This window comes from Pagrus pagrus (genome assembly GCF_965226575.1).
Source record: "Pagrus pagrus genome assembly, chromosome: 2".
NCBI classification, from domain to species: Eukaryota; Metazoa; Chordata; class Actinopteri; order Spariformes; family Sparidae; genus Pagrus; species Pagrus pagrus.
The window spans coordinates 25,886,706-25,911,676 of NC_140186.1; the positions used below are offsets into that span (position 1 = coordinate 25,886,706).

General features: G+C 43.8%; 1 protein-coding gene across 4 annotated transcripts; it reads right to left on the reverse strand.

The window, feature by feature from the left end:
* Positions 1-9,411: 9,411 nt before the first annotated feature.
* cep170ab (centrosomal protein 170Ab) lies at positions 9,412-24,585 on the reverse strand. 4 transcript variants are annotated; one of them, XM_084370852.1, is made up of 19 exons: positions 24,477-24,585; positions 22,790-22,935; positions 22,592-22,681; positions 21,361-21,442; positions 21,094-21,149; positions 20,511-20,673; positions 19,423-19,560; positions 18,804-19,250; positions 18,493-18,698; positions 18,094-18,222; positions 17,821-17,953; positions 15,975-17,447; positions 15,631-15,874; positions 15,337-15,445; positions 15,075-15,233; positions 14,550-14,638; positions 14,061-14,154; positions 12,218-12,269; positions 9,412-12,097 (listed from the first exon to the last, which is right to left on the reverse strand). In XM_084370852.1, the coding sequence occupies exons 2-19, from the start codon at positions 22,892-22,894 to the stop codon at positions 11,853-11,855; spliced, it is 4,014 nt and encodes a 1,337-aa protein (XP_084226978.1). In that variant the 5' UTR covers positions 22,895-22,935; positions 24,477-24,585; the 3' UTR covers positions 9,412-11,852. The 4 variants fall into 4 exon arrangements, with proteins under 4 accessions (XP_084226978.1, XP_084226975.1, XP_084226976.1 ...); XM_084370849.1 differs by having other exon boundaries at positions 18,328-18,698; XM_084370850.1 differs by having other exon boundaries at positions 18,328-18,698; positions 22,790-22,932; positions 24,477-24,583.
* Positions 24,586-24,971: the final 386 nt, after the last annotated feature.

The following is a 24,971-nucleotide window of genomic DNA, read 5'->3' on the forward strand; positions in this document are numbered from 1 at the left end:
TCACAGCAGAAAACAACATATGCTGCTGACTGCAGGCAAGCTGCTGCTGTTTATAATCACAGCACTGTATAGGGAGTAAGGGACGGACCTCAGAGAGAAATGAGCGAAGGATAGATGGAGGGTGGATGAGTTAAAAGTTAACTTTGTTGTAACTTGTGACATACAATATATATACAGTATATAGTGGCATTCAATAGGCTGAAGTGACACAGGGGACCTTCCATTGTTCATAAATCCCAATAGTCCGAAGATTGTTGCACTGGACCCAAAACCCATTTGTTTGGCAGCCAGTCATCCCAAAAACGAACGCCCATTGCTCCGAAGATACGCACCGTCCCTGCAGTTGTTAGTTCAGTGACTGTTGGCCCTGTCCATGGTGTTAAATCAGCAGGGGTTTTGCCCTCAGTAGACTTTTTTTCTGGCCTTACACCAAATGACATCAGATTTTTACCAGTGCCGGACTCAGGATGTCTGAGGGGCAAGGGCGAAAAAAATAGAAAGGGCTCCACATGTATGTGTGTGGGGGGGGGGGCTCCATATTTAAAGTGAATAGAGAACACTTTATTACGTTTTGTCCGCTGGAAGGGCACCCAGAGGGTGATCTACCATAGGGGCATCCAAAAGGGCATGACTCCACCAGTGGACTTTTCTATCACAGACAAATTCTCGATGTCAGATTAACATCATGAGAGTTTTGCCTAATCTGGTGCACGCCCCTATCACCTGAGTCATTAGATATAAGTTGATCTACAAACAGCAATATAACATACCGATACTCAGTAACCCTACCCCTAACCCTACAGGGGTTGGGGGGTCAGGGAACTAAGAACTGCAGGAAGAGTGTGTATTTTTGGAGCAATGGCGGTTGTTTTTGGGATAACGAGCTGTCAGACAAATGGGCTTTCATCACATTTTTGGGAATATTGGGGATGGCACCCTAATAAAACAGGCAGCCTTCTGGTAGATTGTATTAATAAAGCTTAAAGAGCTTGTTTCTAGCCACACTAGCAGCGTTGACATTTGTGGTCAAGAGGGAACTGGAATAACTTTGCTGATCCTTTGACTTACATCTAGCACCCTCATCAGTTTAAATTTTAAATATGCCAGTACTTTGGTTCATGATCAAATACCTGCAAAAGTTATGACATTCCCACCAGCCTCAGCTGTACTTTGTGTTTTACTTTTGTGCTTGCAACCAAATATTAGCATGCTAACATGATAAATTGAGCTGGTGAACATGGCAAACACTGTACTTGCTAAACATTAGCATGTTAGCACTGCTGCTATGAACATGTTAGCAAGCAGTACGAACTTTCGGAACCTGTTTCAGGAGTAAGAAAATCACATTCAAATTCTCTTTGACATTTGCTAATAACTAAAAATGACTTTAGATCAGAGCGTTGGTAAGTTTTATGGATATGGACAAACCCAAATTATAATGATGTAAGTAAATATTGTTGAACTTTGTTTCAGTTACTTATCGTAACAGTAGTGGATGCACATTTGTCCTAGAATATGGATGGTAAACCCCAGGCACATGCTTTTGTTCATACCGATGAAAGAAATGCTGAATGAGATATTAAATTGAGTTAAAACGGTTAGTGAAACAGAGGCTAGCCTGGACGTAATGTAATAGTATAAGTATAAGTTTGCCCAAAAATGAAAAGTCATTATCAACTCACTCCCATGCAAGAGAAACACAAAATGGGTGTGAGTTGCAGCTTATCTGGTTTAATCGCATCTCAAATTTGTAATCCCAAATTAATTTGAAAAGACTACAAACTGAAAATCATCACTGTCTAACTGCTTAGCTAAACGCACAACCATATGAGGATGGTGTAAATCAAGTCTTTTAAAATCAATTTGGGCTCTCATGGCTTCCTGAGAATTGGATTACGACCGATGAGCTGTATGAAGCCATTTTGTGTTTCTTTTTTCATTTTTCGGGTTTCCACAGAGTACAGCTTTTGCACACCTTAAGATCGACAGGTGTGTAGGAGAAGACTGACGGCCGACAATCAGGAAAAAGACTCCACTTCACTTGCAATTAAGTGTAATGATAACAGCGTTTCAGTCCTTAGACCTTCATCAGGTTATCTCGGGTTTTAAAACAAGTCCCCATCTACTTTAGATATCAAGGAGACCTCTGCAGTGTTGCTTTGCTCTAAAGCGCCACAAATGTTTTGACGACTTTGAAACTTTACCCAACTTTCTATCAGCATTAGGATGAGTAGATAATGAGTGAATTTTCATTATTGGGTGAACTTATCCTTAAAGGCAGAGCTGTTCCCGGTGCAGCCTCACAGAGCCTCCAGCCTGTCTGTGGACTCTTGCTCTTGTTACACTTAGTATATTAAATTACACAGTAATTACACTGTGAAAAGATTGCAGCCTGTGGCAGTGTCTCAAATTATCTCCTTTACACACTCATTAACAAACTAAGAAGTTTTATCAATGAAACAACCGATGATGTAAAGGGGATACAGAGTAAGGGTGAGTTGTGGGACACTGTCTGAGTTTCCGGAGAGATATTGGTATCAGAGGAATAAAGTCACAGCAGTGGAACCCGCTGTGTCTGTCTGGTGCAGGTGCCCTCTGCATGTCACCCTGTCTGTGAGCAAAAAGAGAAAGAGACAGAGGGGACAGAAATGTTTGGACCACTTCCCAGGAGAGGTGAATGTTCCTACAGCTGCATATATGGGGTCAAGCAAAAACACAAGGGGAGAAACAAAGTGACAAACAGGACAGTGACTGTTCACCTGACCATCATGAGCGCATACAGCTGAGACATAACCACGGGTTCAATTTTTATCTGACTAATAGCGTCAACGAGATCCCCGGCTAAGGGTCGCCAGCGGTCACACCAGGAAACTGTTGACACAAACATTTCACCAACTGCACAGTCACCACCGTGATGCAACATTGAATACTAATGAATGAAATGCCGACCAGTCCATTTTCTTTTCCGTTTTGTTGAGCTCTTGTAGAGCTCTTTTTGATTTTCAAGCGAGGCTGTTTGTAGGAGAGCAGTTCAGAGGTCACAGAAGCCTTCACAGTTTATCTGTGCGACCTCCTGACTCTCTGTACGGGACGTCATTATCTGATAATGTACGGCACAGTTCTCAAACACAGGGGACCAATTATAAATAGTCCTCATCTTTAAGAGACGCACTGCGAGGCACATTCAGACTTTAAAGACAAATGAGCAAATCATAATGAGAGGGGCCGGCAAAGTCTTTTATGGACAGTGTTGATGTGTTTGTGTATGTGACAAAAATATGGCGGTGAAAGAACCTTGGAGTTTATATTTTTTCCACTAGTTTTGGTACCTTTTTTCTGCGAGAACGATAACTGGATTCATGTATTTACCAATTTAGTAAGGTTGGATTTAGTTCTATTAACAGAAATTCAATGATGATATCTCAGTATATCTCATGATACAGTGCCCTCTGGTGCCCTTCCCGTGAGAGATTTATGGTGTCCACCACTGTCCTACTTCATGCCAAAATAAAGTTATTGAATTCCATGAAAACTGTTGTTATAAAGACTTTTTAACCCAATTTAACCAAGAAGCCTAGATTTTGACCTTTAAGTGATCTTACTGGTGTACATTTATAAACACTCCAAATGACCTTTTGTCGCTATTTAGTCATGCATGAATTATGGTGCACGCCCCCATCCAAACACGCCTGTGAGTGCCAGTAAAGGACGCCCCAATGTAGGTGTTTCACCTTCACACCAAAAGCTCAACAGCAGGTTTCCATATGTGCACAGGTTTTTTTTTTACTTCAGTGTTTCCATGGCGTCATACTCAGGGTAATATGTGCTGAGTGAAGTCTTACTGGGTGAAACGCCATGGGAGACCGCTGGGCCTCATGCCAAAGCGACTGTGGATGGGGTGCGGATAGGGAATCCAGGGGTGAAAAAAATGATCGTGTTAGGTTGTCTTGTTCAGAAAGCTCCATCAGCGAGTGTCTTTCCACAGCAGTATGATTTCAGCCTCTACAAACAACGGGCCTCATGATTAAAGGAGAGAAGAGGAATGAATTGTGTAATTGATTGTTTGATAATGGTTTTTTTTTCATGACTAAGCACTTGCTGGATGGGGACAGAAACTAGAGGAAAACACATAGAAAACACTCACAATCTGCAACTTTTTCTGCAACTTTTCTAAACTGTTCAAATATGTGTGATGGAGGAGGACATGTATGTTTGCAATATCATTTCATCATGGACAGTCCTTTTGGGCAGAAAAATGTGAGAAACATAATTTGTTCTGTAAATGTAGCTTATCTGCTGTTCAGGATTTATGAGCACGTTATGTGAATGACAGCATGGCACGACCACCTGCACCAAAAACTAACCAAGTCTTCCTTTGCAGGTGACACAACTCTACGTCAAATATTACTGAAACCTGTAACGCGAGTTTAAAGACATCCTGCTAACTAATGCTGAATGCGGAACCCGAAAATCTCCCAGTATTAAAGAAATACACGACGTGTGTTACCTCATGTGTCGTTTTTCCTCCTCTATTCCGTTAATTATGCGAGGAGGCTGCACTGCTGAGGGTTCAAAGTGCGACAGACATCATTTTGTCACGGTCAGCCAAGGTTTTTGTTCACTTTTGGCAACTTGCACCTGGAACCCTTTGTGGGCAAAAGTTGGAAGTTTTGACCTCGGACGTTGTCTGGAACGCAGCATAACTAACAAACATGCTGGTCTTGCAACATAACCTCCGTGGTGGGGATAATAAAATGAGGAAAACCACCTCTAATACAAAAAAAAAACCTATTCATGCTCAACATTCATATTGATAAAAATGCATAAAAAGGCGACAGACTTGGCCTCTTGTTTCAAGTAGATGCACTTCTCTCTCTTCCTGAGGCAGCTCTGATTCCCCTCCACTTACTTTTTTAAATCAGACCCACACAGTAAGCCTAAACATTACAAGCTCATGCAATCATACCATGGGCATTGCATACATTTAACATCAGGCCTTGTTTCCTTTCATTCATCTCTTCAAAGTCAAAAGTGAAATTGTTATTTGTATTTTTTTCCACTTCAGTATCTGACTTTTGGATCGTCTGGTGTGAAAGTTTGAGCCCTTGTGCAGTCGCTCACATCAGCTGATAATGTCACTGGATCACAACATAGACGGGCTTTAAATATAACGTATATAAATCTCCGCATTATGGGATGTCATAAAAAGAGCGTGGCTGTTGCAATATCCCAGATCCCGATGTAATATACAAGGTTATATATTCACACTGTTTATTTTGTCTGACCAATGGCCCAAAACCCAAAGATATTAAGTTTCTCTCATTCCCAGAAAGAAAAGCAGCAAAGCATGAACCTGCAAATGTTTTTCATTTGTACTCTATCGACTACTTGAAATGTTGCACATTTATTTTCGCCTTTGGACTAATTTATTACAAAGCTAATGATTTCTTCTCTGCCCTGCTTTAGCTTTCAGTCCCCAGCTCATGAAACTTTTTATCTGTAACCAAGATCATTTACATACATCGAAGACAGCTCCACTCTGACTCCCGGCTGTATGCTTTAAGTGAAGGTGAGGGTTTGCAAATGCTAAAACATACCGACACTAAAAATGAAATGAAAACACAATATCTTGACCAAACTCTAAGTTCTGTTGAAGCTCTGCTCTTTGCGCCTCTCTCGTGTGTTAGTGTGAGTGCACTGGCTGTGTGGCACCAGGGAAGAAAGTGGTAATCAATTCTCATTTGAGGCAGCAGAGCTCAGTTGCACACCTCTCCAGCGCCGCGGCTGATGCACCGCAGGCATGCAGAATGAATGAGCTTCCAAATACCTCTCCTGGGCTCACAAGATACCGTGACACATATTGGCATGGTGAATACATTCCTCTGAATTAACTTTTACACACTTCTAATAGTTTTGTGTCCCTCCTCAAAGCTTGAACTTCACCTCTTCACCTTCCAACAGACAGACATACAGCTACGACGTGTTGTCGAGATGTACTCATCTCACCTTTTCCTGATTGTCTTTGCGTCGGAGGAAGATGGATGCGGAGTAGTCCTGCTGCTGGACCGCGCTGTAGCTGCTGCCTTTCATCGGGGACACACCGGGCAGGAGTGCTGGGGGAGCCTCCTCTGGCCCCCTCGACCTTGGATCATCTGACAGTTCCATTGATGACCTGTGAGCTGCTGTCTGCTGGGGCGCAGACTGTCTGAAGTACAGACACACACAGACCTGCTGTCACTCCAGTCTCCCCTCTTTTCCTTTCTATCTATCATTGAGTAGCTGAATCAGCCACTATTAGTCTCTGGTGCCGTCTGAGCTACAGTGTGCTCCCTGTCTGTTTGTGGCCGGAGCAGCAATGCTTGTTGGGGAGGGTGTGTGTGTGTGTGTGTTTGTGTATGTAGTACAGTCCCAGGCTGTATGGGAGGGGCAGACAGGGGGCTTCTGGACGAGGCAGAGGTGCAACAGGAGCTGCTGCGCCGGACAGGATGAAGAGCAGCAGGAAGTGAAGGAGGGTAATCTGATTGAGAAAAGTGTGAGGAGACAATCAGACATGAAGACACACTCTTTCTCTCACACACACACATACAATTGTGTGAAATCAAATTTCTTCCATTTGCAGCTCACGTACAGAATACTGATACAGGCAGAGACAGAGTGTCCTGAAGTACTGTGGGCTCACCTTAAGAAACCCTTGGCACAGGTCGAGGAAGGCGCCATATGCCAGCTATAAAAGGGACACACACACACAAACACGCACACACACACAAACACACACACAATGAGATGACTGAGGATTTTTATAGGCCGCACATTTTATGTTATGGATTCAAAAAGGTGCTGGTGTAAGAAAAATTGACTTTCACTGATCTCATTCAAAATACAGACGCCCCTGTGGCTTCTGTGTCAATACTCGCTGAGCGACTTTAAGTGTCATTTAGATTCATGAATTCATTGAGCAGAAGGCTGTTTGCTGTTAGACCAGGATATAAACAATGTGTAGGTTCAAAGCTTTTTAAAATTGTTTTACGGGTCAGAAAATGCACACATCATGCTTTTATTGATTTCCACTTTTGTGTGATCGAGTCACTGAGGTGCTTCCATTGTTTTGAAACTAACTCATTATTTTCAGAAAGTTTTTCATTATTTTGAGATATCAATTGCTTTTTTTTTTTTTTTTTTTTTGATATTAAGCTGTTAATTTGGAATGGTTGAACACACCGCACCGATTTGACGGTGGAAATGTGTGGTGGGGGGAGAGGGTTTGACAAGCAGTTGTGATGAAGCGTACTGGACACATTAAGTCTCTGGTTGTCTGGCAGTCTCTCAGCTTCTCAACAGTAAAGGTCAGTCAGACATTCCTATGATGGACTGTACCTAGCTGTGTCTGTGCACTTCTTCTGCACCGCCCTATAGTAGATTTGAACTCTCACTTTGCTGACTAAGCATTTTTTGCCCTCTCCTCCCCAATGCCTGTGAGCAATGATGCTCCATCAATGAGGTGGTGCAGAATATGTAAATGCCTCCACTATCCTGCACACACACGGTGTAGCATCATAAATCTTATTCACTCTGAGGCGGCATAGGTGCTAAATCACCGCTGGCAGTTCAAATTACACTGAATAGTGCATAGGGCACACGCTGGGCATCACCTGAAATTATTTTACATCTATATACATTTTTAATTTGTCTACCCTTCACAAATAAACACATCATTTTTATTCTGAGGAGGTCCAGACTGACATCTCAGAGCCAAAAAGGGCTGCAGTGATGTGAATATTTTATTTCTGTGCAATAAACGCAAGCAGTGCGAGTGCGCTAACAAAGCCTACAGGGAACGTGAACTTAATAAAAACTAAGTGGGAACAATCCAGCCAAACTGTTCCCACTTAGGTGAACACCTGCAGAAGCGCTGATGTGCACCGGCGGCCACGGTGAATGTTGCTCACAGGGGAGAAAAACCCTGACACAGCTTTAAGGATTAAGGAAGTAGAGCAGAATATCTGGAGACATACAATTAGTAGTGCAGTGGCTCTGGCAGCGTGGGCCTCGAAAACCTAATTTGTCGTGTGTACTTGCCTCTGCAAAGAGTGAGAGGCAGGCCAGACAAGGAGGGGATTGGGCTTCATGGGGAGGAAACATCTGGGAGGATGAAGCTTTGGATAACGGCAGCCAAGAGGCTTTCGTTTTTTACTAGAGCAAGAGGGATCAGATTGGACCTCATATCTTATATATGTTACTGTATTTAACATCTTTTCCTTTTTAAATCAGGGGTAGGAGAAGTACTGATTTAGTTTATTTATACCGAAAATAGCAATACCAATGTGTGAAAATACTCTGTTACAAGCGATTCAAGTAACTCTGGCATTCAACATTTTGCTTAGGCCTACAAAAGCTTATTTTTGTCCACAGCAACAAGCTACAAACACGCCAGTGACATATTATCACCTTTAAGGTTGATATGGTGAACTTAATAGCAAAAGGTAGTTCATTTACATACTCAGAGAGCACATAGAAACATTATAATTCCTCTGGAGTTGTGTTTCTGCTCACGTTGAAAAAAGAGGATTTACACTAATGCTTTTAGTCTAGCAGCTACAGGGAATACTTCGGCCTAAAAAAGGATGTTAATGACATTCTTTCAAATCAATTTAGGATCTTGGCGCTTGCAGAGACTTGGATTACGCCAGAGAAGCTGTTTTTTATTTGGTTGTCTTTTTTATGTTTTAAATCAAGTCCCCATCTACTTCAGTTGTTTAGAAGAATGCTGCAACACCGTTTTGCTGTGAAGCTCCAGAAATGTTTTGTGGACTAAGAAACTTCCCCCAACTTTCCATCAGCATGAGGGTGAGTGGATAATGACCAAATTCTAATCTTTTCCTTTAAGTGGTGATGCTGAACCAAAACAGTATAGTTGTGTGCAGTATGAAACCAGAACATTGAGCTAAAAGATGCTAAAGCTTTGCAGAATTGAGGGGAACTACAGAGTTGGTGATTCTTCTTTGTGGATTCATCACTAACATTAGTCTACACTGAGCCTACCTGAACTGTTTTATTATAAAAATAATGTAGTTGCTTCAGGTAAAAACTAAACAGAAGTAGTATGTACTTAAAGTATGTACTTTAAAAAAAAGGGAAAAGTGGAGCCCCTTTAACATGGGGCTTGGATGTGCTAAGTTAATCGAACTACTTGACTGTTGTCTAGCTTAATTATGATCCTTGTATTTTATGATGTTGACAAACAGCTGTTAAAGAAATGCAGTGAAGCAAAGGTGCAATATTTACCACTGAAATGTGGTGTGGTATAAAGTGGCATTCGATGAAGATACTCAGTAAGCACAGTAAAAGTACGTAAAAACTGTAAAAATCCCGTGAACTTGCTCTGCTGTGAAAAAACCCCCCAGAACAAACCAATTAGGTCATGATTATCATGCATTTTATTGGAAATGAGACAAACAATACACAGGTATTGCAAGGTCAACATTTAACCGTCAACATCATTACAAAGAAAAAAAAAAAAAAAAACTTCATACAAAACATCCAAACAAAAAATTCTCCAAATGCTCAAACAGAATTAAAGACAAAATGCAATTATTAATCTTTATTAAAGTTGTTTTGGCTAAAATTTGTCAACAGTTCTGATCAGGTTACATTCATGTGTAAACATTGGTATGAGGCGAGACATTGGAAAACCTACGGTCAGTACGGTGTCCATCCTTCCTTTGCATCGTTAACAGTAAAATGCAGCTGCAGGACTCGGAGGTAGCCCCTGTCTATGCTGGTTCAAACACAACATTCTGTTTGTGTTTGTGATCAGAAAATCATCGGACAAAGCGCTCGTCTACAGCTGGCTTTCACCCTGCTTTGTTTTTGGTCGAGGACACTAACATGATAAAGGAGCGTCACGGGGGCAACATCATGTCCTGGTCCCTCAGAGATGAATATTAACATGTATCAGCTTTGTAATGTGCAAAAAAACAAATTTCACTTCCGCCTCACCATACTTTGTACAAGGTAGCATCTCTTATCTCCGACTGTAATGATTGTTTGATCCAGGGCACTTGTGACAAAATACATTTGGAATAGGAAAAACCTTTCTGGGAGCTACATTTGATTTCATAGTTTCTATCGACACACACGGTCTATCTTTGATACACTGGTTTCAAATGACATCGCCACAAGAAAAAAGGCATGGAAGGGAGTTTTAGATTGAAATATAATAGACATTTACACCGGTACATACTGTACATACCCAGTTCTTTTCCCAGCAAATAAGCAACGTGGCCTTTTCTGATGGAAAATCATTACTGAGACGGGTTTGGGGATTGCAACTGCAACAGGCCAACAACATATTTATTTTCATAAATAATTCTATGGCAGGATAGAAGAACACTTTTCACATATAGCTCTGCTTAATCTGACACCATTGCACCTTTCTGGTTTGGGTTTCTGTCTTAGATTTAAAGGGTTACTACAACCCAAAATCAAAAATTCATATTTCCTCCTTCCTGTAGTGCTATAGATCCATCTAGATTATTTAGGTGTGGGTTGCTTTTGAAATTATCGGCCGTAGAGATGTCTGCCTTCTCTCGAATATAGAGGAACTAGGTGGCACTGGGCTTGAGGAGCTCAAAGCTCCAGAAAAAATACATCTGAAAAACTCAACAGCAATTTCTCTTTCCAGAAATCGTGATCTGGTTAGTCGAGATAATCTGTATTCTGACCTTGATGTGAACAATTTCATGTAGGAACTTTATTCTTTGCACCTGAACTACACCAGTTAAACGTATCACTGGGCAGAGGGAAGTGTGCGACTACTCGTGGACGAGGGGCCTGTGCACAGACAGCGCAGGATGTAAAAATTAATGGTGCAATATGTAAAGCATTTATTAAAAAGAAAAATTGCTAAAATTTCCATCATGTCATCATATCAACACTCCCCTGGTCCCCGCACTCGCAGTCCGGTCCGCTAGCTGCATGGCTAACTGTGCTAACTAGCTATAGTTAGCAACAGTTAGCGGTTACTCTGGTGATATGTTGCCCTCTATTCGTTCTGAGTATGAACTTGACAGATGGACTGTTCTTACATAATACACCTTTAATGGCATCTTCCTCAGCTGTAACATAAGTTTGTTTAATTAGCTTGGTTAGCTAGTCTGTCGTCCATAAGAAGATGCAAGCTTCCTGTGATACACAAAGAAAATAGTTCCTACACGAACCTGCTCACAACAAGGTCTGTGGATTGGATTGATTATTCTAAAGAGACACTGCTGTTGAGTTTTTCAAATGTTTCTTTTTGGCACTTAAAGCATCACAATCCCATCTAGTACAACTATGTTCGAGAGAAGGCAGACATCTCTACAGCCAATATCTCCAAAACTCTGCAACTCCCACCAAAACACGGGAACAGCCCCTTTAAGTCAGCTGACCAACAAGCTTATGATGCGAACACAAAGATTTGAAGGCTTGTAATTAAATGGCAAGATCGAGCTAATCTTTAACCTTACATCCTCTTATCTTTTACATATTGCAGGATAATGGATAATAGCAATGAGCCGCAACACAAAAACACAGATGGGTTATTATGTCATAGCTTCTTCAGTAGCCCACCAATTAATACTGTAATGAGTTTATTGTATATTTCACATCCCAAGAACTGCTATTTGGTAGCATTGGACTTTTAAAGTCCTATCACGAGTCAGTTTGACTGACAGCTAGGGCAGTCAGGCATCATTCTCCTCCTTTGTCTGAAATCAAATACTCTTAAACCTTCTAACCTCACAATGTCGTCTGCCTCCAGGAGCTTCAGGATATGTCCAACATAAAGGATGCATTGAAATGATGCCCTTGGTGAATCAGTTGTAGGGTCTAGAGCTCTTTTGGTTGCCTGGGTCTTGCTCTGCAGGTCCACAGAATTCAGTGGTGAATCCTTCAGGCCTGGATGGAGGGAGTGTGCTGGGGGGAGCTCCAGCTCCAGGGTGCGACACCGACGCCCCCTGCTGAGTCCCAAGGTTCATCTTCTGGTCGGTCAAAGGGCTGGTTATGCCCAGAGTGGTCAGGGCATCCAGGGTACCGTCTGGGTCCACCATCATGTCAATAACTGATCAATAACAAACATTTAACATGAGTATTCTCGATGTTAACATAGTTTCAAACATAATAGTGAAAGTGATAGTTCACTAGAAACTACAGTATTCATCAAAAAGCATCACTTCCATACCGAGCAGTTGTCTCTCCACTCTCTTCAGGTCTTGAAGGATGCTTGAAATCTCCTATTTACATAAATAACAGCATAAATAAAATATCATGACTCGTTGAGGATGTGATTAAGTGAGTGAAAGTTTGTACACTAAATAAATCGATTCAGTTCATCTCTTGGTTGCTGCAGGAATAAGTTTGGAGCCGTGCCGTGTACACTCAGTAATGCTTTATGAGCTCTGTGACTGTTTGGTGGGTAGACATATCTCCTCGGGGTTCACGCGAGGCCAGACTGGGTTAAATGAAGAATTTATGACCGCAATGAAGTTTTGTCGACTCAAACTTTTTGCACCCACAACAACAGCTCATAAGTCTCTCTTCTCCATCAAAACAAACATATTCGATGTGCTCTGCCGTCCAAAAAGGGACTTTGCATGGCAATCTGAATGATATGTGTAAGACTGAAGTATCTTTGATTTGATCCCCCAGACAGCTGTAATACTGTCAGCACTCACTATGATTACTCCAGTAAGTAATCAGAGATTGTGTGGCTACAGCTACTGAGACGTGAAGGGGTAAATTACTCACATCCTTTGAAAAGCTAATGGATTACAGACATAAACAAATTCTTAGGCAAATTATTTAATTACTGTAGCCATATCAAATTGCCTTTCAGTCACTGCCTTTTTGTACGTATTTATGCCAAATTAATGCCAAGAAGCAAACATTATGCTGATTAGACTCCCCTGAAATACGTCTGTCTGGTGACTGAATGTCTCAAATTCAACAAACACGATGCACTTCTTTACACAAATGTTTGTACAGATCTTCCAAACAAATTATAGTCAAATATATAGCAGCTATAAAGGTATGAAGACAGGCACATCCACACAGCCACACACTTATCCTGTTTTGTGAGAAAATCTTGCAAAAGAGCTGCCAGCCATGGTCACAACCACATGATCATTCAGGCATGACTTTAAAATGAACATATTTTGAAATAACAACTGTGATAGTTTGTAGGTGCTAACTACAGAAGAAAACTCATTACATCATAACAATGTTATGTGTTGAAAACTTGTATGTTAAAGTAAACAAGTATGTAACGCTGTGATCCCACCCTCTCACTGAAGTTACATAGTGAAGAAACAAGTGATGATGGGGGGAGTGGCTGAAAAGGAGACACCATTGACCCTGTTACAAGACACTGTAATAGGGTGAATGGTCAACATAATTTTGAAGCTGTTATTTTATGTTAAAGAAGTTACATAATGTTCATAATCAAAATCTGCATAAGCGAAGAAACAAATTAAAATGATATGTATATAAATGAAATGTATAATGTAAGGCTACATTTTCCCATAAATACATGACTAACCAATTGTGAATGAATACAGAAATATAAGTATATACAGAGTATAGCCTATGTGACTGAGCTAAATGCTAACATTAGAATGCTAACATGCTCATGATGACAATGCTAGCACACTGATGTTTAACAGGTATAACATTTGCCATGTTCTCCACATTAGTTTAGCGTGTTGGAGTGCCAATATTAGCTAAATGGCAAAAACACAAAGTACATCTGAGGCTGAGGGGAACGTGATTAGTCCCAAAATTTTGGACAATATGAAATTTGGTTGAGGGATCACCATAGTTCATTCTGAGGGAACATTAATGAAACTAATTGTATTGCAATCCATCCAGTAGTTGAGATATTTCAGTCTGGACAAAAGGTGCATCGACAGACATTGGCATCCCTGCAGCCGTGCTGCTAGCGTGGCTATAAATATTACTGTCTCGTCTATTCACGAACCTTCAGCAGATAAAACAGACAAAGTGTGAGAATTGGACAGGCTCATCACCTTATTGGAGCTCTTGAGCAGTAAGGAGTCATGCTCTGCCTGCAGTTTGTTCTCAATATCTTCCCATTTTCGTTCTTTATCCTTGAAGAGGATCCTGGAAGCCAAGATGATGCAAAAATAGATGAAAGATAATACATGACAAAGAAATGTTTATTATACCTCTTGATAGATTAGTTGACGTTTAAAAAAAGGGATTTCATTCCTGCATTGTCTGTAGATTGTAGGAAGGAAAAGAGGCCTTTGAGTTGTCATCCTGCGTGTGATAATGAGTAAAATATGTAGCTGGTTGTCAGAGCAAGCCTTTGTGATGTGCCAACGCTGGTTGGCCTAGTTCTGACATAAAACACTGTAGCCTATAACATGTTCCTGCTTTGAAAAAATCTATCCTGCGTCTGGCATTTTCTCAGTATTATATTAACACCAAATTACAATAGCAGCACATTCCTCCATGGACCACCTTGCTGTTTGGTTATGTACCACAGTGCTCACCTGATTTTGCAGGTTGTTTTGTCGACAGACTGACGTATCCTTGTGGACAGCTGAGTCACAGATGCTAGTAGTAAACTGTCCAGCACCGCCTGACAGGTGATGAATAGACACACATCAAAAATCCATTTTATTTAACAGTGTCATACAATGAATGCAGGTGGGGGAATTGTACAGAGTAACTACAGAAGCTAACACAACCTTACCAATGCTGTTGCTAAATTTAGCCTAATTACAACCTTGCTATTTATGCATTTACAGATTTATTCATTTACAAAAATAGTCTTATCTGCTCAGCAGCTGTAGGACCAATCGGAAGCACAGTTTGTCTGTTCAGGGCTTAATGTAATTGGCATGTGGGGAGCTCCCTCTAGTGGCATACTTATAGTACAGGCTGATATGATGATCTTATACAGCCACACAGCTGTTCAGCAAATTTGCTAAACTGGAAGGACTCTGGAATAGTCCTATGGTGTGCAGAATGCCAGTACATGTTGAGTTCTGCTAAATATTTAAATATAGACTCACATCATCTCTGTTCCACGTCTGTCGGCGGATGGACCGGGAGCTCTGCCCACCGGAGCCTCGGGGTCGGAGCTCCACAGACCGCCCATTGGTTCCCATAATGTTGCTGTTGTCTGTAGGACCACCTACATCCAGGCTGTCATCAAATACACGCTCCTCCAACTAAAACAGAATTAGAATGCATACAAAAGAAATCAGATCCTACTTTCAATTCTGCGAAATGTAGCTTTTGTAAATTTAGTAGAATTTGATAATGTTTGACTACCAGAGCTCCAGGATCAGTGGCTGCAGGGCTGACTGAGTCGATCTCTCCTGCCACATCATGGATTTCTCTGGCGAGCATGGCTAGGTCTTTGGCTAGGTCTTGGCTTATCCTGATGACCAAACACAAATATGAAATCACGAATATGAAATCGCCATGAAAAGCACTGCACACCCCAAAACAAAATGAAGAAATGTTATAACAGCACAGATCTGAGCACGAAAGGCCTGTTTGAACACTGTTATCATGACTCATCACTGCTCTCAAACAGCACTGGAGCACCTCTCACCTACGTACCTGGCTATTTCCTCGCTGTGCGCAGTCCAGTCTCTCATGTACTCGTCCTGTTCCCTGGAGTGCTGCTTTAGGGGAGTCAAGCCTGTGGGACTAGGAGATGCTGGGGCTGAACCTCCTAGCTGAGCTACCCGAGTGGAAGGGAACGGCCGTGTGTGGCTCTGTTTGGATATGTGGCGGTTTGAGCCGTACTCGTCCTCTGATGTTGAAGCGTACTCCACAGGCACGCGGCGCCACCGAGAGCCAGCTAATAATAGGAAAGAAATGAAGTTGTGTTTAAAAATAATACTGCTTCCACTTCAAAGGACATGAAAGGAATTGTTTTCTATTTAAAACAAACTACTTACATGCAGGTGTGACATGTCCATAGGCAGAGGTGTTTTTATTCTTGTCCGGCAGCTTGGAGGCGCTGTTAGCCCTCGCTCTGGGTCCAGACACGGAGGTGACATTAGACCCTCTCAGTCCTTGTCTGATGGCATAATCACCCGCAGCACTCCGAGCCCCCACACCTCTGTTTCTCGTCACAGTGGCCTCTGAGTCACTCTGGGCTGACGGGGAACCCACCCTTGGCCTCCTCGGCTTTGCCAGAGCCTCTATCCTGGACATTCCCCTTCTTGCCATCCCTGTCCTGGATGTGGAACTCGTGGTGGAGGCCTCAGAGGCCACTGACATCCGGTCAAGATCAGCAGGTTCGGTGTCTGATGAGTCCCCAAGTCGGGCTCGCCTCAGCAGGGAAGCCCTGGTGGGCCTTGGCTTGGGAACATTGGCAGCTTTATTGGCTGCAGATGAGGCCGGGGCCTGAGTGACTTTAGCCCGACTTGACTTGGTGCTAGCCCCCACTGTTGTGCTCCCAGTTTGGGCTCTGGCATGGGAGCTTCTAGATTCCTGTGTAGAAGTGGGCTGGGAGTCGGAGAGGAGTGAGTTGGTGTTGACGTCATCGTCAGTGAGGTCCAAGGAAGTCCAGGGGCGGTTGGGCTGTGGGTTAGGACCAGATGCCCTAGTCTTGACCCTCCTGTCCTGGTACTCTCGGGCCCCAGAGATGCTTTTGCTGGATGAGCACACTATGGTTCTCTCCTTCTGCTGTGCGGCAAGAGTCCGCCGTTTCTGAACTACTTTTCTCGCTCCATCAGCCTGGCTTATTGTGCTGGTCGTGTCCACGTCTGACTCTGGTGACATGGAGCCTTCAATGGACTGACTTGGTGGATCACCTTGGTCTGACACAGTCGTCTCCAGAAAGGCTGCCACAGCCTCTGAGTCTTTCTGTATTATGGTGCTGTCAATGCCAGTCTCCTTTCTTTTGCTGTGTGTCAGCCCATCGATACGAGGTATGAGCTCAATGGGCACGTTGGCGCTTGGTTTCTCCACAGTAAAACTCTCCTGCCTCAACAATGGTTTCCCACTACTTTCCCTAGCCTTCTCCTCTTCCTTTTTCCTCCTCCGTGACTCCTCCATTCTTTTCTCCCCGCTGGTCAGTGGACGAGGCGGGAGCTTGGCTAACACACCTGACCTGTCTGATCTACCGCCACCACTGCCTTGCGACTTGGCTGGTGAAGAGCGACTGGGGCTACCGCCATGACTGCCTACGCCACCAGTGCCGTGAGCAGGCCGATTCTTTCCCCTAGCCGTCTTCCCCTCCTGGTTCTCCTTCTCCTGCAGCTCTGTGTCCTGTTTCTCTCCCATATCTGCACGCAGGCCTGAGCCTGGGGTCCTTCTTCCAAGGACGAGCTCCTCGCCAGGCAGCTGGGGCAAAGTTCTTCTCTTACGCTCGGTGTAGCCAGACGAGGCAAAAGATGCTGAGTGGCTGGACTCACTTATTTCAGCTTAAAGGAGAGAATAACGTTTTATTAGTTAGGTGGGTACTTGGATAAATGTGTATTACGAATCAATGGTGATGCTTGTAGAAGTGATGCATCAGTATGTAAGGAGTTACCCTTTAAATTAGCAATGTCCTTATCCATATCATTGCAATATTTACCTGAATCCTGAGAGAATACTTTGACGAGACATTATGCATCACAAGTTTTCAAATATTAGGCCACGTTTCCCACCTACTGATTAATTTCATCAATAATGTTTGGTGGAAGGTTCATCTCTTGAAATTCAAGAAACTTCAATCAATCTAGACTATGAACTTCAAATGAGCTGACCAATCAAAATCTTTGTGTCTTTGCTGTTCAGATGAGATTTAAATACCTCTGTCCTCTGTGACCATGATGTGACTCTCCCCTCCTGATCCCTCAGGGTCCGTCCTAATGTGACTTGCGGCCAGAGTAGCCCACTGTGACACCCAGCGAGGACCACCCACCACCAGCTCCTCAGGCAGAACCTGGACCAAGAATGATACAAGACATAAACTATAGCGTCCAAACAGAGTAGCAGTAGCTTTGTAATTCAAATTCATTCATTTCAGTTTACAGATAACGGACAACTTTTTCATGTGATTTTAAAATCTTTCAGCTTGTGCACCTCTGTCTCCATGCGTCCAGGCTTTCCTCTGTCCACAGTGCCAGACCTCTGGGAGGTGAGCCTCTCTCTTTGGTCAGCAGCCCGCAACCTGGACACACACACAGCCTCCTGCTCATCCACACCAAACACCTGCAACATACACACATGCAAAAGTGAACAAGTGTACACTTACATGAAAAGAATCATGATGACGACTTTCAACTAAATCTAAATAAAGGGGCTTCACTTTACTACCTTGTCAATCATTTTCCTAGCCTCTTCCTCTTCATGATCTCCATTCTCCAGTTCAATGGTATACGTCCCTCTGTCACTATAATCATCCCCATGGTGATAGCACTCATCACGGCCACTCTGCTGATGTGGTGCCGAGCCACGTCGCCTCTCCACAAATCCACCTACCACTTTGGAAGTCGAAGACTTGCGACGACGAGCGGGGCTGTCCTCCTCTGCAAAGAGCCCCTCTGGTACGTTAGCCCGACCCTCTCTGATCTTCATCCCTGGACCGCCCCAAAGCCCCCACGAGCGCTCCTCCATTGCCGCAGCCCTGCGCTGGTCTCCAAGTGCGTTCTCTGAGTCGCTCTGTGTTCCGTCCTCATGTTTACTGTCTGTCATGGGAGACGGTAAACAGCAGACAGTAATGAGTGTAAGCAAGCAAGCAATACACACATCTTAGAATAAATACAGACACAAATACCTACACACACACTCACCTTTGAGACTCTTCAGCTGTACAGGCACATCGCTCTTCACACTTTCCCCGTCCTCCTCTGCAACCGTGTCTTTCAGAGCCAGCGGCAGCTCATTCTGAGCGAGCCAGTCGGCAACTTTGACCTCCGCAGCCACCATGGCTGTCTGAAGTGGACTCAGCTCCTCCCCGGCAGCCCTTTTAGGACGAGGCCTGGTCTCTGGTCCCACCTTCGCCACCCGATCTTTGACAGTCACTTTGCCTGTCGCCCCAGGGTCAAACTCAATGGTGAAGGAGGCGTGGCCGTGGGCGGACTCTGCAGCGGAAGACGCACCACCCTCTTGTTCCCGCGAGGGGACTTCACCACTCACGTTACCTGCTGAGGGAGTGTCCTTGGTTGGGATCTCAAAGTAGCTAGGCTCCTGATTGGTTTGCGGGGAAGACTTCAGGACCTCTGTACTTTTCTTGGTTTCTATCAGAATCAAAGCAAACATCTGTATTTAGCAAAGTCTACTAAATGTAAGGGAGGCTGTAATATATTTACCCAGACTGAACATATTTAAAGCTGTCAATAGCCAAGTTACCAAAATAGAGAAATTTCAAATAACACCATCCGCATTTTGTCACAAAAAGCATTTTAATACCCGTTTCAGCTTTTTCCCGCCTCCGATCTGAGCTCTTTTCCTCAGGCCTCCCAGCTTGATGCTCGGCAGCGTCTCCATCTCCCCACCAGGCAGGCTGGCCGTAGAGGGGCGTGCCTCTGTGCAACATCGCTGCGTCCCCTGGCAGAAACGACCCATAAGTTAGCCTCACATGTGAATCCTTATGGAAGTCCCGTTAGGCCATTAGGCCCCCGCAGTTGGTATCATGCTGTCTCGAGTTATGACTACGACTTGACAAGCACACTGATAAACACCATAAAAAAGCCCTCATGTTTGCTTACAACTACATTATACTGTGTTATAACACGTACAATTTATCAAGTGTTTATATGTATTGCTTTTAAATGCTGAATAGATGGGTGACAGGCAGTACAAAATAAGCTGTGCCCTTGTTGTTAGTTAGTTATTTAGTTGTCCCCTTAGTACAAACAGACTACATGTTAACTGCATAAAATGAAAATTGTAATTAAATATAATTTCCATTTTCCGAAATGTTTTTTTTTGTGGTTGGTTTCCAAACACAACAACACTCAAAGTTTCAGTTTATAAAGATACAAAACAGAGAAAAAATCCTCAAATTGTAAAGCAAGAGACAGCAAACTGTTGGCAGTTAGGATTGACAAATGACTTAAAATCGTTTAAGATTAATGAGAAAACAGTAGCATGCCTCACAGCACTAAATACTTTTAAACCTATCTAACAATCAATACGCCATCCTGCGACTCCTGTGCATAAGTTAAAGTGACATCTGAAGACCGCGACAAATTTGTCATTGGTAACGCTTTATAATAACTATAATTACTATACATTGTAAATGTACAGATAATTAAACTTTAGTAATAGTTATTTCAGTGTTAACAGCTTTATAAACCATTTATTAAGCATTTGTTTATTGAAAAGTTTGCATAATAAATGATTTATAATGCATTTCATTGTTTGTTAACAGTGAAATAACTATAAACTAAAGTTTAATTAACTAAAAGATCACCATTTATTTATATTGGTTATTATAGTGTCACCATGAAACTGATAAACTCATGTAGTGTAACCAGTACCGAGCGCTGCGTCACCTGACATCTTGTCCTCCGCCCTGCTGGGCTCGGGGGGCCTGGCGGCGGCCCCCTCGCTCGCAGGTGCTGCCGCTGCCTCAAAGGGTTTCACCTCAGACTTGGACGACTCCACCTCTGGAGGTCTCTTCTGGCTCAGCTGAAGCTGGATGCTGAACTTCTCATGCTGACAGACAAGCAAGGAGCGTTTAAAGAGACCGATAATCTGGGAAAACATTCAAGTCTCACACATTATGCGTAACTCCAGACTATACATGTTGTTTTTCAGCCACAGCAGATAATTGAAGAGACGTTAATGCTGAATTTTCATCGTCCTCATTAAGATGAAATCCTCTCCTTCCTACAGCTACCTGGGCAGTTTGCTGTGATGAAACAGCAGATTCATCAGTCTTGAAAAATAAGTATTTTGCCCGGTTCAGCAGAATTTATGGCTCTCTTTGAAAACAACAAAAAATCCACATCTCAGGGTTTTTATACGCACTGATGAAAAACACCAAAACTCCTGCATGTACTGTTTTGGGCAGACATATTTACTCTGCCCATTAACACATCACACTGGCTGCTGGTTTCTCATGACATGTCTAACCTTGAGGGCCTCCTCCGGAATATGCATCTCTCCTCGGACCACGGTGAACAGGTTGGTATGTGAGGCAGGTTAAGGTAAAAGACGGTGAGCTCTTTGCAGGGGTGGGAAACATGCACTGATAGCCTCATCTATAATGCAGCAGGCAGAGTGCAGTGAGCATTCACAGCTATTCAGGAACAGATAAAGTTACACTGTCGCCCGTGTCCACACTGACCTTGTGCTGGTTGTCACTGGCTTTCACAGATAGACAAGACCGTATTCAAAGGATATCATATCCAAACCTCAGTTTGTCGTCGATCTTCAGTGTGACATAGATTTGCTCCTGTATCCTGACATCATTGACAAACGTCTGCAAAAAAGAGGGAGTGGGATTAAGAACAGCAGGTTAATATTAACACCTGGTACTGAAAACAACCGAAAACCAACAATATTGACTGATGTTTTCACCAAATTAAAGCATAATTCTTTTGTTTTTACACTGCTTTTTGGCATGAGTCTTGTCTTGTTGTACCTATGGAGAGGTTAAGTGTATTTGATTATGTTAAAGGTGCAACATGTAAGAACTGGCAACCTCTTGATTACGTGCTGCAAACCAAATGGGGGGCAGCATAACCCCTGAGCAACTGCTAACCGCTGCAAACTGTAGCTGCCATTAGTAGTTAGCCCTGCAGCTAGCAATCTGGACTGGGGGCTCAGAGTGGTATTACAAGAAAGGGCAGACTGGAAAATAATTATTAGTTGCAACACTAATCCATGGGAAAATGCAGCATTTTCTGTGTTTTGGCCTTTTGCCACACTCAAGTTGTGTTTTAGGTAATTGAAAAAGGACCTCTGGGAAAACTCCCTCCAGGGTGAAGATGTTTAGAAATTCTATTTTCAGTGTTGACATCTAGATGGGCAGAAAGCCACATGTCTCAAAGGTGAAACATGTCAAAATTTCAGTTTAAAACATTCCTAATGTAACTAAAATTGGCAACAGAGCGTGTAGAAATAACAGTTTTAATGTTATGTCAGCATTACCCACTGGGACCCCATCGCACCAGGCCTGAATACCTCCTTCAGGCAGTCCAAAGTTCCTGTGCTAGCGGTGTAAACACCAACACTTCCCTGGTGCTCCGAGCTCCCAGTCAGGCCACAGTCAGCTAAGGACCGCTGGCTGGACAGCTAACTGAGCTAACACACTAATGGCAGCAGCTGTTCAGAGTCACTCTGGTGACACGCTGCCCCTGTTTGTTTGGGGCATGAATTTGACAGGTGGCCAATTCTTACATATTGCACCTTTGAACTCAGATTTAAGGAGAGCACAGAGGTGAATGTGATAACTAACTCTGCACATGCATCCATCAGCACGATGAAACATCTCAGAAAAGTGACAGTAAACAAAACATTTCTGAGTGGAGGAGGACTTTTGGTGTCATATCAGAGGTTGTGTCTTTTCTGAGCAGTAAGTAGACAAAGCAGTTCAGACACAGGACAGTAGATCAATATAAAAACTCACCCCGTTCAGGCTGCCCAGGTCCTTGACTTTATGCTCATCTGCATTCGGCTCATAGTTGATGACGGCGTGCTGTTTGTCCACACTGCGGGACTAAATCACACAAAATCCAGTCAATCACTGTAATCCAGGCTAATCTCAGCGCTTCAGATGATAATCCAGCGGCCGCATGACGAGCGACGGCTGACAGCGTGTGTCTACCTGCAGCATGAGCTCGCAGTCGTCCCTCCCCACGAAGATCATCTCCCTGGGGAGACGGTGACGCGTCCCCCCGCCGCTCACCAGGAACCAGGAAGTCAGACTCATCTCTGCCTCGGGAGCTCACCTTTGACCCTTAACGCATCCTGCTGGAAACAGGCACAGTGTCAGATCCATCCATCTATTTATGTTGGAGTCTTTTCATGAGTCACGCTTTGATGAATAAAGAGAAGTCCTCGCAGGGCTAACAGGCGTTGGATGAGCCGTGCTGCTTCACGCAATTACGGCGAGAACATTACTTAAACATCTGTGTGTGTCATACGCACAGTGGCTATTTCAAGTAGCACCCGAGGACACTGACATGCTTATCTCCCCATATCTCTCCAGCATGAAAGAGGAATCCACTAACAGTTTACAGGCACCCTTTAAGCTCCTAGATCCAATCGCTCTGCCCCTTCACCAAACAGAGCGCCACACCACTGAGAAACAGAGGAGGAGATAGATATTGGGAGGAAGTGAGGATGACTTGGTTGAGTTAATTACGAGACAGACATCCAAGGATTGTACACGTGAGGACATCTTATTACATTAGATGCTCTGCAGAAAGTCAGAGAGAGAAACCACAGGCCAGAAACAGGCAGGAGGGCGGAGAGGATAAAGAGCACAGTAATGTTTTTCCTTGTTAACTCACTCCTCTGCTCCCCATGATGCTCTCATATGATTCCCAGTCTTCCCCTGCACATGAGAACAGCACAACAGCTCTTTTCAGTGGAACAATCAGCAGCCGGTCCTCACTCTGCAGGAGCATCATGAGCACACAGGCCCTGCTGCTGACTCACGCTCTCCAACGAGCCATAGGTGAATTAGCGGGGTTTAATTACGCATACTTTGTCATATCCTGCCCTGTTTATGCATCAACCCCATCCCAATGGGACCTGACAGCCTCAGCCCCCTCCCTCCGCGCGCCCCCACCCCTCTCTCCATCTCCATCTCCCCACGGACGAATGGACGGGTTAACCCTTTCACTGGCCTGGCTTCACACTGGCCCACATTTGCCTGTTTTTAGACGCTTGACCACACACGGCTCCGGATATAAATCTCTGCAAGCGACAGCGCATCAAGTGCAGAGCGGAGGCAGGGGAGGCGATGGGCCGGTCGGCCAATGACAGAGCCTTGGAAATTAGCCCAGTTAGGCCATGCCTCAGTCCGGCGTTCATCATGGAGCCGTTCAATTATGACACCAGGCGACGGATGGATATTCGCTTATGATAACCTACTGTCACACAAAGACCGCGCACACGGTGGTATAAATACATGTATATCTACAGTATATCTGCCACAGTGTGGGTGTTTATTAGCGCCTTGTCATCTGGAGCGTTTGGATGCTGGTCGTTCAGGATGTCCCTCCTCATTTACGCACGCCCTTTCACCCAAATATAGCCCAATTCAGACACATCAGCCACAACACTTTTCACGTGTTGTTGTAAATCAGGTTACAGGGGCTGTCCGCTAATGAGCAGCCAAGGCTCTCCCGTTATGGACGACACGGTGCTACGGGTTTGTCGCACAAACACACAGCGATGCTCGTTTCATCGCCTTCATCCTCAGCGCGGGGGAAGCAGCCCGACACAGCGGGGAGCGTCGGCCCGTCGCACGGACAAACACACACGGGAACGTACATGTCACTCACCAGGTGCTCTGCGGACGATCAGCATCCGATATGTGGAGGATTATGAGCGGAGCCGCTGCTCCTGCAAGCCCGCTGCCCAGCCCTGCTCCTCTGACATCACTGCGTCTTCACCTCGCGGTGGCGCTGTGGGCTGCCGGAGGGGGAGCGCACCGGGTTATGTAATAGTGAAGTGACAGCGAACCCCGAGTGGGTCACGGAAGAGGTGTTGGACCATGACACAAGCAAAACTGGCCTGGTTTAAATAAGATATATATAGCCTAGTAGTAAGCGTGATGAAGTAGGTTATGGGGGAATAATAATAATAATGTCAAATATTATTTATTTTTTTTAGGTTTTGTAATAGGACATTTGAGTTGCAGCATTATTAGTGTTTTATAATTAAATTGTACTTTACACGAGGACTTACAGACTGCAGCTTTTACACACCTTAAGATCGACCTGTGCGTAGGAGAAGACGAGGGCCCACTTTCCCTGACTTTACACCAGGACAAATTA

What these genes read in the sequence shown, in the direction of transcription:
- cep170ab (XM_084370849.1), bottom strand. Translation starts at nt 22,894, where the DNA reads ATGAGTCTGACTTCCTGGTTCCTGGTGAGCGGCGGGGGGACGCGTCAC. An exon ending in ACTGCGAGCTCATGCTGCAG is followed by an intron (nt 22,682 to 22,789) that starts GTAGACACACGC and finishes TGTGTGATTTAG; the next exon opens with TCCCGCAGTGTGGACAAACA. An exon ending in ACTGAGGTTTGGATATGATA is followed by an intron (nt 21,150 to 21,360) that starts TCCTTTGAATAC and finishes CTGCCTCACATA; the next exon opens with CCAACCTGTTCACCGTGGTC.